Source organism: Danio aesculapii, chromosome 2 (genome assembly GCF_903798145.1).
Source record: "Danio aesculapii chromosome 2, fDanAes4.1, whole genome shotgun sequence".
NCBI classification, from domain to species: domain Eukaryota; kingdom Metazoa; phylum Chordata; class Actinopteri; order Cypriniformes; family Danionidae; genus Danio; species Danio aesculapii.
This window is the reverse complement of record NC_079436.1, coordinates 13,296,174-13,314,402: the sequence shown is the minus strand read 5'-3', so window position 1 is coordinate 13,314,402 and position 18,229 is coordinate 13,296,174. Positions and strand designations below refer to the sequence as shown.

At 36.9% G+C, this 18,229-nt stretch overlaps 1 protein-coding gene across 6 annotated transcripts in view; it reads left to right on the top strand.

The window, feature by feature from the left end:
• The window catches only part of st3gal3b (ST3 beta-galactoside alpha-2,3-sialyltransferase 3b), a 136,480-nt gene that overhangs the window by 64,891 nt on the left and 53,360 nt on the right, over positions 1-18,229 (top strand). For all 6 annotated transcript variants that reach the window (XM_056473184.1, XM_056473175.1, XM_056473170.1 and 3 more), the window contains 2 exons: positions 8,612-8,706; positions 16,805-16,868. In XM_056473184.1, the coding sequence (XP_056329159.1) occupies positions 8,612-8,706; positions 16,805-16,868 (159 nt within the window). The remainder of the gene's footprint in view (positions 1-8,611; positions 8,707-16,804; positions 16,869-18,229) is intronic.

The window sequence follows — 18,229 nt, the reverse complement described above, 5'->3', positions numbered from 1 at the left end:
AACGGCAAAATGCACATAAGTTTTGAAATTACAGAGAAGGAATACTTTTTTTTTTTTTTCTACAATGGGAAAAGCAAATACTGAACAAATTCCAACATGTGCATCAAAAACAGTTGTTCTTTTATTTGGACAGTATTAATGGATGACATTTATTTTTAAATTGTATAATTTAGTGTCTTTGTTCAAATAAAATCCAAAAATCTATAATACACTGACTTTTCCTAAATGTGTGAATATCGCTTTCTAATATTTGATATTTTATTAAAATTACAAAGCACAAAATATTTCCCAGTACTGGGTTGCAGCTGGAAGGGCATCCGCTGTGTAAAACATATGGCGGATAAGTTGGTGGTTCATTCCGCTGTGGCGACCTCTAATAAGTAAAGGGACTAAGACGAAGGAAAATGAATAATGAATGAAAACATAAAAGAGTTCAGAGTATTTCTACCTTGAAAACACATGACCGCATGCATTTCACTTATTTCCATACCTTTGAATGTGCGTGCCTCTGTTGCCTAACCAATTCCTGCTGACATAAACATAACTTTCTGACAGCAAAAGCATAACTTTACTTCGTACAATAGTGTCTGAATAATGGGCGACACGGTGTGCAGTGAGTAGCGCTGTCACCTCACAGCAAGAAGGTCGCTGGTTCAGTTGTCATTTTTGTGTGGCATGTTCTCCCCGTGTTGGTGTGAGTTTCCCCTTCGTTGCATCATTATAGAAACAACGTAGAATATTATAATAAGCAAAAATCTGTTTGCAACATCAAGCAGCGTAACAAGCTGTTTTTAACGTCTAAAAATCGATTTAAAGTAAATGATAAGTAAATTAAAGTAAATGATACATGACGCTAATCTGCTTCTATTGATCAGTGAATTTGATGCGCAAATGAAGTGGACTTGATGCACAATTTAAGCGAGAAAACTTAAAATGTTCAAGCGTCTATTTACGCGTAAATAGCAGCATTAGTCTTATACAATATACGATATGCAAACAAAAAACTTTTTTTGTTATATTGATGCCTTGACTGTTTGGTTCATAAATTGTTTATTGATAAACTTATAAATTACAAAATCTAGATATTAAAATCTGTTTAATAAAAATGTGGGTAATAAGGTCGCTGAATCAAGCTCCAGCTGGGTCAGTTGACGTTTCTGTGTGGAGTTTGCATGTTTTCCCTGTGTTGTGTCGTGGGTTTCCTCCAAGTCCAAAGACATGCGCTATAGGTGAATTGAAAAAGCTAAATTAAGCGTATATGTGGGAATGAGTGTGTATGGGTGTTTCCCAGTACTGCCTTGCAGCTGGAAGGGCATCAGCTGCGTGAAACATGTGCTGGATCGCTTGGTGGTTCATTCCGCTTTGGCGACCCCTGATAAATAAGGGCACTAAGCTGAAGGAAAATAAATGAATGAATGAAAAATGTGGGTATTAGTGTTTTGGTTAAACAGTTTGGTGCTTCACTAATTTAATGTTGACATGTTAACTCTTTAAGGTGGTGATGTTGACATTTTGAGATAATTTTCAAATCAATCATATTTGAACTAAATTTTGGTTTTCTTTCACAACAAAATATATGAATTTATCAAAATAATGCCTGGCTGAAAACCTACTACTTAAGCCCTGATACATGCACTGAGATCCACCAGAGTTTCAAATGAGTCGCCGCATTGTAAGATGCGATTTGTGTTTTGAGAAAAGGTATTTCACATTTGAAAAGAAGGATAACTAAAGATGGCAGATGGGATGGAAGTTTGGTCGGAAGAACACAAAAGAAGCTTCGGCTGAATGATGTGTTTTTTATCTTCCTTTTTATTCTTATCCCTTCAGCTTTTCTAAACCTGTTTTTGATCTATAAACTTTGCACTGTTGAGCTTCTCCGTCGTTTACAGAATTAAATACGATCTCCATGAATGGACGACAGCTTTGTTAAAGATTTAGCCTCGATTTTTCGATTTTCCATTGAGAGACACTATGTCACTTCACAACTACGAACCCCCGAGGCCAGTCTCGTAATATCTCCAACTGAACAGAAAGCTGCTCTTTTGATCCTTTAAGCCCTTATTAATTTGTGACCTACCACAACAAACAACCACTTCCGCATGTTCACCATCTCCACAATGCGCCTGTTGTAACAGCTCTGTTTGGATGTGGACAGTGATTCTGTCTTTGGCGGCTGACAGCAATAAAAGTCCTGTAAAGCAGCCACTGTGGAAGAGCCAATGAGTCAACATCTTCTGTTTGACTAAATCCGTGACCCTCGATGATGTCATACAGCACTCGGCGACCCTCGATGATGTCACAGGCCTTTGATAGAACTTTTCCGTCTGTGCTGGCATCCGTATCCCATTGTTCCCTCGTCTTCAGTGTAATTCTCCGGCTGGCTATTGTTAGCGTAAGTCATTTTTCCACTCCAGCATGCCCAACGATGATAAACATTAAGCATCACGGTTGGGGTTTGTTCATGGATATTTCTTTCATCGCCATACCATTGTTTAGAAATCGCTTTTCCACCAATCAAGCAAGATTATTTTGGAAAGGATTTTAAGCAGCTATCGCAAAACAGCAACTATCACACAATAGCAACAGCAATATTTAGTCCAAATCAGATGGTTGATTTAAACAAAAACTGACTAAACAGAACTAATAATGTCAGGAAATAACCTTTTAAAGAAGAGCGAGTGGAGATCTTTTGACAACAAGAATGACGAGTTGCAGAAGATGCATCTGTGGTGTTTCTCAATGCGATGAATGTATTGGTGACTGGAACTTTTTAACAGTTCCCCTAATTAACGGGATATGTGTTAACAGCGTCTAGAATGTGTCTCTAATTAACACATGTGATTGATCATTGTTCTCAGGGTCTGTGTTTATTTTTGGGGGTCAGGAGGCTTTGCTGCCACATAATTACAACACAAATATTTGAGTTTTTTTTTTTATAGCGTGATAAATAATTTATAATGATGTTTGGGGTACGTTGATTCAGTTTAGATGGTTCCAGAATCACGTTGAACTAAAAAGCAGACCAAACGTTTAATGTTATTTCTGAATGTATAAAACCTGAAATAATTAGTATTGTAATGGAAAAGTTATTGCAATTAATAATTCAAATTTCATGTTAAGCAAAATATTTTTGCTCTAAAATCAAAGCCATAAATCTGAAAAAGTTATGTTTTATATTTGAGTTTGATATTTCAAACAAAATGAGCTTTCAGTAGGATTTAGTCTTGGTGCAATTGCTTCTGCTAGATTAAACTAGTTCTACATTTAGTGCTAGTGTGGTCTGTTTTGACTGAACAACGTTTTTGGGGCTTTACAAGTTTAGAACTGAAGAATGACTTGAAAAGTCATTTAAAATATTTGTAAAATTTGAGTTTTTTTTTATTGACAAAAATATTCTTAATGCAGTTCTCGTCAAGGTTATTATATTTAACAAAAACGAACGAAAAAACGGAAACTTGAATTGAAAAAACAGTTTCGTTAACTGAAATAAAAATAAAAATGAGTTTAAAAAAAAAACTAGAACTAACTGAAACTGCATTGTGTACATACAAAACTAACTGAAACGAGCTAAAATTATAGTGAAAATGTCATTCGTTTTTGTCTTTGTAAATTTGTTTAATACATAAGCCTACTGCCTTTTAGAAGTAAATCTGTTTACTTTGCGCTGCCAGGTGTTTGACCCATATGCACTTCAGAGTCTGATACTATTGGCCAGATCAAGCAGGTTTTCCTTCAGACAGCAGCATGGTGACATCATTAAATACAGAGACTTAAAATTATTAATTTAACCAATTTTTGTCATAAAATGTTTTTTTTTTCTCTATTAGTGATCGCGATGATTCGTGAACAAATAGTTCTTTTTAACCAGCTCTTCTAAGTGAACCAGTTGAACTAATTTACCAAATCGAACTGAAGCATTTGAAACAATTTGCGTCTCCAGTAACTTTAACACTTATCAACAAACAACTTAATTTTTACATGCCTGATAACCCCCTCTGACTTGAAATAAACCAATATATATTGCAGTGTTTCCTCTAGGATTTTTTCCAGCTTTTGGGCTGGAAACAGTCAGCATCATCTGGCAACACTTAGCAAATCTTCTTGTGCGCTCTCAAATAAACGCTGCTGAAGTGTGATTTAGTGCGTTTATGTAACGAGTATGTCTCCAACATTTATTAGATTTGCTAGGAATATTTATGAATGTCTCCAATAGACCTACAGAGCGGTATTAATGCGTGATGAAGTAAAGTGAAACCGCTATACGTCGTGTTTGCTGGCCTCACGCATCACACACCTGTCAGTCAGCCAGTCAGTCAGTCAGCACGTAACCTTAAAGGGTTAAACAAATGACGCAGAGCACTATGGTCGGTTACAGAAAAGTTTACGTGGTTATAATTCACTTAGTTTTTAATACGTTTTGGTGCTATTATCACCCGCTATTAAAAAAATAAAATGTTTTGAATGAGAAGCTGTAATTTAGCCGTGGAGGGATGAATTTTGGCGTGGTGGCCCGCCATGGAAGAATGAATGTAGCGGAAACCATGTATTGAGTTATTCAGTTATTAGAACAGTACACTGAAATCAGATTTGAGAAGCGGTGAACCAATAACATTGCGCATGGGTGATTCAGTGAACCAAATACAAACAGTATTTCACCACCTGCTGTGACTGAACTAAATTTGATCAACTGCAGAGTGGGTAAACTGAGGGCTTAAACGAGATGGTCTGGCGAAACGCAAGTTTATTCAATCATGGAAAGTCATTTAAATAAGTAAATAAAGCTTTATTTGTGTTAAACGTAATTGTAAGTAACTTTTCAGATCATGGTGATGTTTTAACTGACTGAAATTATGACTGCTGACAAAACTTGAGAGGAAAAGATCCCACAATAGATCTGAACTTCCTATCACTACTGTGTATCTAACCTCAGAAGCAGCCTTGCATACATATTTTACTTAAGGCTGCCATCTTGTGGGCTGTTGTATTTGAATTTGTGTTCTTGTGTCCAAAAAAAGTAGCTTATCTTTGGTTGAGTTTTTATTATAGAATATTTATTATGCACCTAACAAATATCCTAATTTACAAAAAAATAAATAAATAAATAAATAAAAAGCTAAAACAAATACTGAAACTATACTAAAACTAAGCAATTTCAAAATATAAACTAGCAAATCTCCTAAAAACTAAAACTAACTGAATTTGAAAAAGTCTAAACGAAATAAAAACTAAAACTAATGAAAAATCCAATACAATTATAACCTTGGTTCTCGCTGGATGGGAAGGTTGAAAAAGCTCAATAATTGGTTGTTGGAAAAAATATAGGGACTGTTCCTTGAAAGCCCACTCAGCATAGTTAGAAAATGGTCATTTGGGCAATCACTTTTCCTCATTTTACTTTATTAGGGCGTCCCAGCATGTGTAGGAAACCACCTGAAGCCATGTGATCCCACCCTCTGTTAGTTTAGTCATTGGCTAACCCTTGAAATCCAATTTATTTTCAACACCTCTACTCCTTTCCCAAAATTGTTTGTATTGGACTCTTAAATCAAATGTCTTGGGTGAACTTGAGTGGGCGGTTATAAAAATACAGCCCCCAGTGAGAGATAGCCATGAGGAAATGAGCACATTGTGCACAGGCCTCCTGTTCAGGACCCCTTTATGACAGGCAGACCCCTGTCTGTCTTTAGGCCTGAAGCGCTCGCGCCCAGTTATTTATAATGCAAGTTAATCCACACCCCACAAGCTAATTAATCACAGTTTGTTTTGGCAAGGTCTGCTTTTATCAGGTGATTATAAGAGGAGGATCCTGTGTAGCAGCTTTATTCTTGACATTGTTGGACATCTCAAGTGATTAGTATGTGAATTAGACACACTTTTTATCGGAGTCTCCTAAACAGTCGCCAATACTGAGCCCATTCATTTCCTCATCTCATTTCCTGCTCTTGCACTCTGACATTTTCTTTAACTGACATCTTTGTCCTCACTTTCCCTATTTTATACATTGTGCATTTGGCTGGTTTAGAAGAAACTACAGTCTTTCTTCACTGAAACGTTGTTAAAAAAAACCCTATAAAGGGTAAAAATCTGTTAATAATTATTCACCCACCTGTTGTTCAAGTCCCCTGAGGTCTTCATTCATCTTTGAAACACAAATTAAGATAAATTAATTAAGATTAAATCTTCCATTGAATTGGGAGGATCATAAAAACAGACACACATCATGTGGCCACACTTACGAATTCAGAAAATGTATTTTTGAAGCAATCAGAGATCATAGACAGCAGTGGTTCCAAGACGTTCAAAGTCTAGAAAAGGAACCAAAAACATTGTCAAATGTTCCATGCGACTTTGGTAGTTCAAATGTAATCATACAAAGCTAAAAAAAAAACAAAAAAAAACACTTTTAATTAAATACAACTCTATTCGCTCATATCTTCTCTTCCATATCTGGTTGTATTTTATTTTTTTAACATAATTGTTATTGGAGCTTCAGATGAACCTATAAAGTCACGTTTAATGTTCTGACAATTTTTTTCGTTTTGGTTATGACCGTTGCTGTCTTTTGAGGGTCAGAGAACTCTCATATTTCATCTACAACGGGGGTCTCAAACTCAAATTGGTGGGGGGCCATATCAGTGACTGACAATTCACATGGGCTGTTTTATCATTCAAGCACAAGGGGGATAAAAAGTGGAAACCTGATGTAATTGATGCACTCAGACATACTTTCCTAAATATAGTCAAAGGTCTTCCTTTTTGTTTCTTGTGCATATTGAAGGGGTAGTTTAAATTGCTATGAAAATACTACAATGTAATAATAGGCTCAATAATAATAATTATGTCCCAATGAATTGATGCTTAAGCAAAAGTTTAAAAGATAGCATAAGACTTTAGTCACTTTACTGGCAATTGTTCTTCTCAATATCATTTATTTTTGTAAAACTACAACAATGAGGGGGAAAGTATGTATATATTTACATTTACTTTAACACGTTCAATTTAGTCAGCAGTAAAATTTGACTAATGCACATTTTTTATACAAATTTTACCACCTAATTTTATGCATATGAGGAAAATCTATAGGAGACTATCGAATATTAGCAAAATGATCATATTACACCAGCAGCCTAAGAGGTGAAGTTTGAACCATGAAGAGGTGTTTGTACAACAAAATACAGGTGGTATAAAACTAATTATGATCAAATGACCCTTGAATATTTAGCTTACAGACATATATTTCAACGTCGAATCAGCCCCAGAATTAATCTGCATGTGCATTACTCTTAACCGCATGCTGAGAGAAACCGAAAGTAACCCAGATATATAGTACAATACTTTGAAGTCCCAGTAGGTGGGGGGTCAAAACCACAAGTGGCTATATGCCACTGCACAACAATTATTGTGATTCAAAAATATATGTTTTGGCGGGACAAATCTCGTTATACGGGCCAGCAGTTTGAGACCCCTAATCTAAAATATCTTTATTTGTGTTCCAAAGATGATCAAAGGTTTCAGGGGATTGGAACAACATTAAGGTCAGAAATTAATAACAGATTTTTCATTTTGTGGTGAATTAACCTTTTTGTGTATTTTGAAGGTGGTAAACTTGCACCGCATAGTGCATTGAAAAGGTTTTTAGGAAAGGCGTTCTGTTGCTTTTTTTATCCCAACTGCAGGACCTGCATTTTAAATGACCCATGTGTTCTCTGTACTGACCCATGATTAGTCTTCAGTTTTCAAAAGGGGCCTAATTGTTTACAAGCTCTCCTTGTTAGTGGCCCCCGATCCCCAACCAGTCTACTGCAGTTTTCTAACTTAATCATAAAACGCCTGTGAAAGAAGGGAAAAAAACTTGAAAAATGATCCAATATCCTCATGTTTGTAAATGAATAATGAGTCTGTTGAGTTTGGAGGGTCATAAAAACAGACACGCATCGTGTGGCCACACTTACGGAAGCAGAAAAGAGGCAGTGTTAACTTGGAGTGTTCGTGGAAAAGTCTTCTGCCCTCTTAGACTTGCTCTGTCTGTATTAAATAAAATCATTAGATGACCTCTGAAAGGGATCTAGTATAAAAAAATGTTGGCTTCTGAAAGTTCCCACTGCCTACCGGCACCTTTGAGCCACTCTGTGCTCCACTTCCTGGAGATTTGCTCATTTGTATTGCTTTAAATGTTGTTGAAAAGGTCTTTGGTAGCAGGCAGAGTAGATAAGAAATGACAGTGAGGATCTGAGGGTCAGAGGCACAGGCATTCATCGTAGCATTTGCACATCTAGCCTTAAGACTGGAGTGTGCTGGGAAATGGCCTGCGGGGTAGGGTATCCCCTGACTCCTCTGGAGAAGGAGATGGATTGGTGCTGGTTTAGCCACACGGTTTTCAACTTTAACCACAGGTCAAAGCAGAGACGAAGTGAGACCTCTCACAGACAAAAGACCCTTATGACCCCGTCAGGCTCCTGATGTCCAGGAGAGGAATGTGTTGTTAGGCTATATATTATTCTGATGTGGAATTATTAGCTTATTGATACGAAGGTGTTTACAGTGCGAAATGTGCTCTTAGATAAACTCTCAGTAATAAATTAATATTCTTTTCATTCTGTTTTCGCAGGTTTAGTAAGCCAGCTTCTATGTTTTTGGACCGAAACTTTAAGAGGCTTGCAAAAGTGATCAACTATTTACCTCCATTTGGATTCAGAACACAAGGTATGTGTCTGTTTTCAAATTAAGTTGTGGAAGACTTTGACTTTTAGGAAAAATGTTATACAGATAATGTATTGGTTTGCAATTCATTGGTTTGATTCAGGTCCTGTTTACACCATGTTTTAAGGCTAATTTTGGTAGATCAAATCATAAGTAGATGAAAAAACCTTTCTGTTTACCCCTGTTTTTTAGTCTGTCTCTATTGACAACTTTTCAGATTTATCTGTATGTATTTATTTAGATGTTTTTTTCTGTGGACTGGTGTATGCAAGGGTTTTAGCATTTCAAGTTGATAAGCAAGTTTTTCTTTCTTTCAGTAGTTTTTTTTTCCACTGTGATTTAGTTGAAAATCTATTCAAATATGTGACAATTCAAACTGGTTGAAATGTTGAATGAACGCGAGACAAGTTTTGAACAGAGAGGGCGCTGTGTTTACAGGGGCAATCTCACTTTACCTGCACATTGTCTTCACAGCGAAAGTGTGAAGATGTTTTTCAGACTGAAAGAAAAAGTTGTTCTGTTACAGAACCAGGTATTAGATTATTTTTACCCTCTCCTTTTCAAATTAGTTCATGCATATTTTATTAATTTGCTAATTGAATATTTAAAAATGTTCAAGATTATCTCTTAAGTATGTTACACTGATACTTATACTAATTAATTATACAAGTAATATTAATTATTCACCTTTATAATCATGTTCAACTTCTGTCTTTATCCTACTTTATAATTAGTAAATTTATAATCGGTGTTTTATGCCAGTGGCCAGTCCCCTGGAGCAGAGGGCCCACTGACAACCTCTGTACAGGCTGCTCTCTGGTATAGGAAAGGCTTTCCTCTCCACACCAGCCATCTCTTATGCCAGAAAACAGAGTTATGCTGATATTTCTGTTTTAAAAATGTAAAATCCCAACACAGTCATAGTTTTAGTTTGTTTATATTAATGAATCTTCTATAGTTTCTATAATTTTTTTATCTATTTGTTTTTAAAATAGCTATTTAGTTATGTTAACGAGGTTTACGTTCGAAATGTTTACGTTTGAAATATTTATATTATTTTCTAATTAATTAAATAATGTAATGTGGAACTCCGAATAGGCATCTCATTTCGGAGTCTGCTACTGTACACTGAAGGTTGCATTTCATTCACATACACATGACAAATTGACAGATTTAGATTACAAAACGAAAACACTGACTGAGTCCTTTTTAAGAACCAGCATAGGCTGTTTTTTTCCAATCATATGTTTTTTTTTTCTAATTAATGTCAAATTTTTTGTCAAATTAAATATCAGGATACCTTAAGTCGACTGCTCCATGGAAAATATGCCTTTAATTAATGCTCCGCTGTTATTATTATATCACAAAACCTTTTTACATTTTTAATAAAAATCATTATTTTGAAGATTATGTCTTGAGCGTCTGGTTTTACCTTCTGAGCTTCTGTGCTTTTTTTTTTTTTTTTTTTCGCTCACTTGCGTTTCAAGTGCGCATGCTGCGTGTGATGAAAGACAATGACAACTTGCGCATATATATATATATGATATTGCATTTATTTGCAAACATGCTGTAAATTGAAAGCTATACTGATGTGGCTACTGAGAACGTGCGTGTCGCGCAATACTGCAGCTGCAAAGGACTTTTCATTAAAAAAAAAAAAACGTTTTTGTGATTTACGCAAAAGCCACCAGGTGGCGCAAGGAACAACCACTTTTCCATTGACTTAGTTGTGTTTGTGCATGTTTAGATGCGTGTATTTGTGTGTGAGAGAACGGGCAAAAGAGCGCTCTATACAGCTTCGTCTCGCGGCTGGGTGTCTCTTTCTTTATTTTGGAGATAATGAATACATACATGTGAATACAACAGAAATACATAGACATAAAACTTTACAATTTACGTGTCTGCTTTTGTAGGCTCAACACAATTTCATAGATCTAGATAAAATAGCCTAAGATATATTGAAATCATTTAAAGGTATACAAATATCGGATATAGTAAAAACATTAAATAAATCACCATAAAACAAACAAAAGCTATAACAATTTAGGAATATACAATATAAAATAAATTAAACCATTGTCAGCTATTTTAAACTTTAATTTTACAAAACCCTATCTTAAATAAAGATTTTAGATATTTTAGCCTATTTGATGTGTTTATGATGCAGATCCAGGAGGCAATCAGAATCAGCGCTGGTTTGGCATTAATTTTGTCTGTGTCAAACTGCACTATTCTTCTTCCATTTTGCATCTTTGGCAAATATGTCTGTAGGCACATGTGGTTGCGTGTTACCGTCCCGCGAGTTAACAAAAATATGTTGCAGTTGCACATCAAGGGGCCGATCACAGAACGCGCTTTTCCGGTCCAAAAACGCGAGGCACATCACACTGCCTTTTTATGTTGACAAGAAAATAAGAAGCCCGGTGCTCTTTTTTTTTATTTATTTTTTAATTTTTTATATAATAATTAATAATATTGTGAAATTTAAGATATGTAAAGTAATACAGTTCTGGATAACTTGAAACAGTGAGCACTAGTCTCTCCTCCATCAGTTCTCCGTAGTCGTCTTAACACAAACCCTGCTGCTCTGGGACGAGCACGCAAAACACTCGTGGCCGTTAGTAAACCATTCAAAAGATGCCCCTCTCAATGCAAAAAATGTGTGTTCGCTGTGATCTGACCCTTATGCAGCCAAACATAAATATATACAAAGTAGTTTTAATCGTTTAACTGATACCATTAATCAGTTACAAACGCACCCTTTTGGTTAACTGCTTATCGCTTATTTTGGTCATCCCTAGTGTAAATCAGAATTTAATCAAATCAAGAAATCAACTTCAGCCTGTGTGGGATTAAAAATAGCATTAATGAAAAGTCTGATAACACACACACACACACACACACACACACACACACACACACACACACGCACACACACAAAAAGAACTCCAGTCTCTCCAGTAGTGTGTGAAATTGAATCACTGTTTTGTGTGTGTATGTGTACGTGGCCAAATGCATTGCACAGTATGGCAGACATTTCTGCGATGTGAGGGTTTATTCCATTCAGCAGAGAACAAGAACTTCATTCTACTGAGCTTTGTGAACGTATCAAAGAGAACGAGACCTCTGGAAGAGACTTGCAGATAAGGCAACGGTTCCTTGAAACCAATTGGTTGTTAATGTAATCCACCATTGTCTGCTTTTCCCTCCATATGAAAAGATGATTACATCTTAGATTTCAGCACATTGTCAAATGTTCCAGCACTTGAGGGCGACGGGGCACATAAGGGTACCTTCAATGTAACCTTTGTGTTGGGTTTGAGGGCTGCCGTGTCCACACACATGAAGACTTTCAAAAGAACGAGTCCCATGTTTACATTACACCTGGTATTTGTTTGCAGCACGGTTCGTGAGCCTAGCGTGACTTGCTTTTAACTTTTATTCATTTGGTTAGGTGATACGTGTGGTTTCTGAATAGAACTTGACAAAGGTCTCCGAGTCGCGGGACAGACGGGCTTAAAAATAAAAGGTCTTGTTTTCTGCACTACCAATTCTGATATAAGCGGTCCCTGCGGCCACCTACGACTTTGTGATTTCTGCTCTTGATTATGTGGTCCTCGGGTGGAAAACATTCAGTCAAGGCATTACACATGGCCGTGCCGACCGTAGGGTAATCCCAACATCCTTTAGAGAAGGGAGAACTAAAATACCTCAAAGGAGAATAAACCATTAAGGCTGTTTTGACTGTAAGTTTGGCTTTTTAAGTGCCTTACAGTATTAAGTAGCCTCTTAAATGTCTCTAGTGACTCAGGATGAAGTGTCACACTTAGCTACTTTGCTGAAGTTTCTCTAATACTCGCATGGTTTAAATATTTTATGCTCATGTTTGATTGGTTTTTAAACAAAAAAAGCCTCTTGACAAACGTGACATGAAAGAAATGTGTCATTATGCGACTCTAAAGTCTTACTCCAGATGTTTTTTGTCATATATTAGCTTCTTGCAGTATTTGCGTCACACCATTCTACTTTATTTTAGTGCTTGATTTTTTTATTTTTTTTTCCTTGCCAAAACAGTGCATGTTAAAGAGGAGGGTCTCGTTTGTTTTAACTGCCAAGAGTGATACTTGGCTGAAATGTTTATGGCGTTTATCTTAAAACAATTGGAACCTAATGCTCGTCCATTTCTTTGCAAGACGCTGTTATATATATTTTTTCATTTCTTATTTCAGTGTGGTCTCGCTGCTGTTTATGCAGTTCGTGGTGATGCTTGATGTGAGCCGTCAGCGCTTTGTCCAAACAATGACGGCTACTCCCTGATGCTTTTTAATCATTAAGGTCGCCGTTTAGGGTCAGCAGAGATTTCAAGCCCTTACGTTAGCTTTCGCACTACAGACCCTTTTCATATTTTAATATTAAGAATAGAAAAGTAAAGCTATATATGTCTTTACATCACATTGTAAAACAAAACTCTTATGCATGGTGTTTCTAATGCAGCATTTACACTCAGAAAATCACGTTTTCTGTTTGTTCAAACTACTTATTTAAAAGAAGCTGAAATGACACAATTCATGAGGTTTATTTGGGACACTAAACCCAAACCCATATATTTGGGATTTATTTGTTTTATGTTCAATCCACTTAAATTTGTAAAAACTAGTTAAGTAACTTGATTTCGTTATGTTGTCCCAAAACAAATTGATTGTGGAACCCAGCATTTTTTTAGTGTATGGGCAGGACAGTACAATTGACATTGTTCTTTTTTCTTCCCATTAAAAGGCATGATAACTTTTAAAAATTATTTTTATTAATTTGAGCAAATTAAAATGCAAAAAATATATTTGTACTCTCCCATTCACTGCTCTCTTAGGGTCCACACCCAGGTTCGTTTGACCTCAGAGTACGGTACATTTAGCTAGTGTGAATGTGTCTTCTGAACTCGGGTGTGCACCCGTGAACTGTGCGTACTTTGGTACGGTTCACTTCTGATATAAATGCAAATATCGAAACTGAACCGCCAACTATACAACAAACTTGAGTTTTCATAACATTCATTCGTGTGTGTGTGTATATCTGTGTATCACCTACCTTGACGACAAGCGGTACTGACCCAGTGCAAACAGTGATAATGTCTGCTTGTCTCCACCAAAAACGACTTCTGCAGACATTGCGTGACGTTCTCAACATTTTACATATTTTTTGCGGCAGATATACGCAAGTGGCTCTCTGTATTTTGGTTTTGGTAACAAAAGCATTAGATTCAGTAAAAACAGAATGACTGTGATATGCGGACGTCTCCATTTTGGTGCTTTGCTTTCATGGCCGTTATCTGGCAACGGCTGTACACAAAACAGCAGCTTGATGAAGCAAGCTTACCGGGGTTCAGAAGGAAAAAAAGACTGTGTGAACACAATTAAGCCGAGAAGGTGGCAAGGGGGGACAAGCGAGCCTGGGTTTGGTCCAGGCAATTGCGCCAAGTGTGGAAGCACCCTTAGTGGTGCTTAGCCAGTGGTCATCTCAGCCAGCACCCTTAGCCAGTGGTCCTCAACCATCAAGCTGTGTACCGATACTGGTCCATGGATCACTTGTTACTGGGCCACACAAGAAATCATTAATTATTTCCGTTTTATTTATTATCTGTGCAATCTTTTATTTTGAAAAAAAGTACGTATTCTCTCACTTCACATCTCAGCCACCTGAGCGACCAAATTTAACTCAAAAGCAGCAAAATGAGTAAGAACGTATTTGGAAAGTTTCTTTGCTAAGGGGAAAATGCCCAGTGAAGGACCCATGAACTGCCAAGGAATGAATCCGCAACCCATTTTTCAACAAATCAGATGAATCCAGCATGTCTGTTCAAGAAAATCAACAGCTGGAGATCGCAAATGACGGCAGGCTTTTAGGGGCCATTCGCATGTCACGTCTTTTCTAGAGTTCGTGCAAGTATGTTATTTCCAGTGAAGGTGCGCAGCTTGCACGCGCAAATGGCGTGACGCGCTCGCGCCTTCCAGGCGCTGTCAGTTCAATGAATACTGTGAGAAGCGAACTGCGAGCGACATGACAAGAACTGACCATTAAACTTGTATGGAATATACACATTTCGGTAAACTAATTATCTCAGACAAACACAGAACAGCCAAACACTGCAGTGCTTTGTCATTTTTTTTCATAAATAAAGCTCGAATCAGAGTGACAGCTTGCTTTAAATGTTTGGTCGCCTAACAACCTATGAACCTCCTACCACCCAACAACCCTCTGGTAAAATTTCAAGCATTGACCAGTCCGCGGTGGTAAAAAGGTTTAGGACCACTGCACTAGGCTATCTGAACCATGCCCAGGCACATTTGACCACCTGGTTTGTTTGACAAGTGTGAGTGCTCCCAATCATACTCGGACATGAATCTGGTGCGGTACGGTTGGGATTTGGCGCAGTACACTTGTAGAATGAGTGCAAAGCGCACCTGGGCACGAAACTGAAGATTATTTTGTTAATAATTTTTACTTTCCAATGAACGCAAACTGTTATAGTTTATTAAAGATGCAAGCCCCTGGCTGCACGACAGCTGCACCTTCAGCAAACCTCCTAATACATGCAGCACAATGACTTGCATGAACATTTATGAGCATCAAAAGTGGTGGATCTGTTCAGCAAAAGATTTGACCGTGTCACCGCATACCAAATGACTTAAAATAATACTAAACAATATAACTAAAGAAATCTCCATTGTATGGAGAGAGAGAGAGCACTTCTTCTCTGTTAAACTAAACAGTCACATTGTTAATGACGTAAGCGTGCTCAAGACAACCGTGCCTAGTGTGAGTACACCCTTAGTTTACCAAACAATGGCGACTTCTGCTGCTGAGAAACTCAAAAATGTGAAAAGGGTCTATTTAACCTTATTCTTCATGTCCGAGCGGGCACAGATTCCATTGGAATCTTTTTGGCTCAAGACTTTGTGTCATTCACTTTTAATGATTTTTAGACATTAAAAACGGGTCATGCTGCTTGATGTTGCAAACTGATATTTTCTTATTACTTGGTCTACTTGTGTATAATCATTAACACACTTGCTTGTAGAGCAAGTAGTTTGAGCGTTTTCTGCCGTTTATTATTCCAAGTCATCTCTCCCATAGGAAACTGTGTTGGAAGTTCAAAATCAATTGCAAAAAACAAGCGTACTTCTGCATTGAAGAATAAAGTCAATACCCACTGTAGAAAGTGAATTGGTTTATAGAAGGTCCTCATATTGTAACCACAACCATTCCCTTCAAACCCGAACCAAACCACAAGACTTACATTGGTACATTCTATTATGTTTGCCTCTCAATAACATGGCATCCGTGCTAATAAAAAAGATAATCTCACATGCAAGCTCTTTGTTGTCAGAAACAGTAATGGTAGTCATTAGGGCAGATGCTTTCAAACCACCGGACGAGGAAAAAAAAGGAAGAATTATGTACAGATGTAGATTTGGCACCTCACACGTAATGCAAAATGCCTAGCAGACCTCCCAAACTGTTCCCTCCATGTTATGCCTTTTTGGTTTTTGGGGGGGAAACCTAGTTAAGGTCAAAAAGATATATTTGGGGAAATAGCTGTATACAAATGGGCTAATTGAATTGTCACTGCATCTTTGGCCTTTCATAGGATGCTAAGTAATGCTTTAGAAAAATCAATTGCTTATGCAACCTTACTAGGAAATCCGGTGTCTTCACAGATATCAGTAACGACATTTATGTGTGGCAAGGCTGCCACGAATTCCTTCAAGGGTATCGGAGGAATGATCACTATGACTAAACAGCTCTGTAAATTTAGATCATGAGGTGACAAACTGTGAGCGCTACATTGAAGTCTTTGGCACAGGAATTTTACTTGTTTGCAAATGACATTCCACTTTTACACAGACTGCTTTTTCTAAAGTGTCAGTAACCTATTTTCAGCTGCTAATTCAACTTGCAGGAATACAATCATGCTTCTTTATCAGACCACCAGGAGTGTGCTTAATTGATTTGAAGAAAATCATCAGATTTTCAGATTAGAGCCGTGACAGTCCTCAGATGTTTATGTTTCATTCCTTTGTTCATCTTTTATCTGTCTCTACAGAAAGAATCATAGATGTTATATTATCCGCCACAAAGAATTATGGACTGGGTCCAGAATTGGATAGGTAAGACTTTTGAAATGCATTGCTTTTAATTCATTTGGGTAAAGGTCTTACACCATATTTGAACCAGGTGTGATATGTCCACCTTGACATTTTGTTTATCCAAAATCATGTTTTCTATTTTTGTATTATATATGTATGTTGTAGATTTTTATATTCATCGTAATTATTAAGTCTCTTAGGCTAGCCAAATCTGCATTTATCAAAAATACTGTGAAATCTGTAAAATTTTAAGAAGCTTTTTTATAAGTTAATGTGGTTTAGATTTTTTTTTTCCATGTGATGGAATTTTTTTTTTTATGAACATCAAGAGCCCTGTCATACACCCCGTGCAATTAGGGTTGGGTATCATTTGGGTGCTACCGATGCTAAATTGATACTTTTAAAATGGTACCGGTGCCTGAACCGACAAAATTATTTGACAAAAAATATTTTAATCATTATAATTGAACAATATAAATATATATTTATAATAAGTTTAAAGTAAACATCAATTCATATATTAAACATTTGAATAGCATTAAAATATTTCTTTTGATCATTTGTTTGTTAGCATGAATGCAAGATTTACATTAGCTTACTACTAACCAATGGAAAGGCTGTCATCAAAATTAGGGAACACCTTTTTTCTGGGTGTGGGGCTTGTGACTACTTTTACATGGACATCAGTGGTCTAAAGATTTGCCTTAATCTGAATAAGAAAATAATATGATTCAGGTGTTTACATGTGTTGCTTTTTGAATGTTACATTCATGATTCCCAGTTACATGTTATAGCACATAGATCCATTAACGTCATTGTTTTCTCCACAGTTTGTGTCTGTGGTTCTTTTGGATTTCAAAAATCACTGTTTACGTGGTAGACTCTTAATCAGAGTATTGTCTTAATCATATTTTAAAAAGAATATTGGTGTCCATGTAAACATACTCACTGAAAGTGCCAGATGATATCACAAGCTGTCAAAGACAGTCCATTCCTCACGTTTATTCCATGAGCCTTCACATTTCATAAGTTTGAAGTGTTTCCCCTCTTACACGCAACTTTTGTAAAGCATCTGCTGCATGTTGGTGTGTCAGAATCCTTGCTTGTAAAATATAGTCATATTTTAGAATGTATGGTTTAAGCAAATTGGATGAATGCCATCATGTGTGTTGGAGTCGCTCACCGCATGTGTCGTACTGTGCGCTTTGCCTTCTTTAAGCAACAAGAACAAACGCCTGACATTGCTGACATCCGTATGCCTCGAATCTGTTTAGAAGTAAATATTTAGAGATGGTGTGACACAACACGAACTTATGTGTGCGTTTGATGCACACCTTGATGCTTCTTAAGGGCGTCACACACCGGATGCGCAGCTCAAAGCC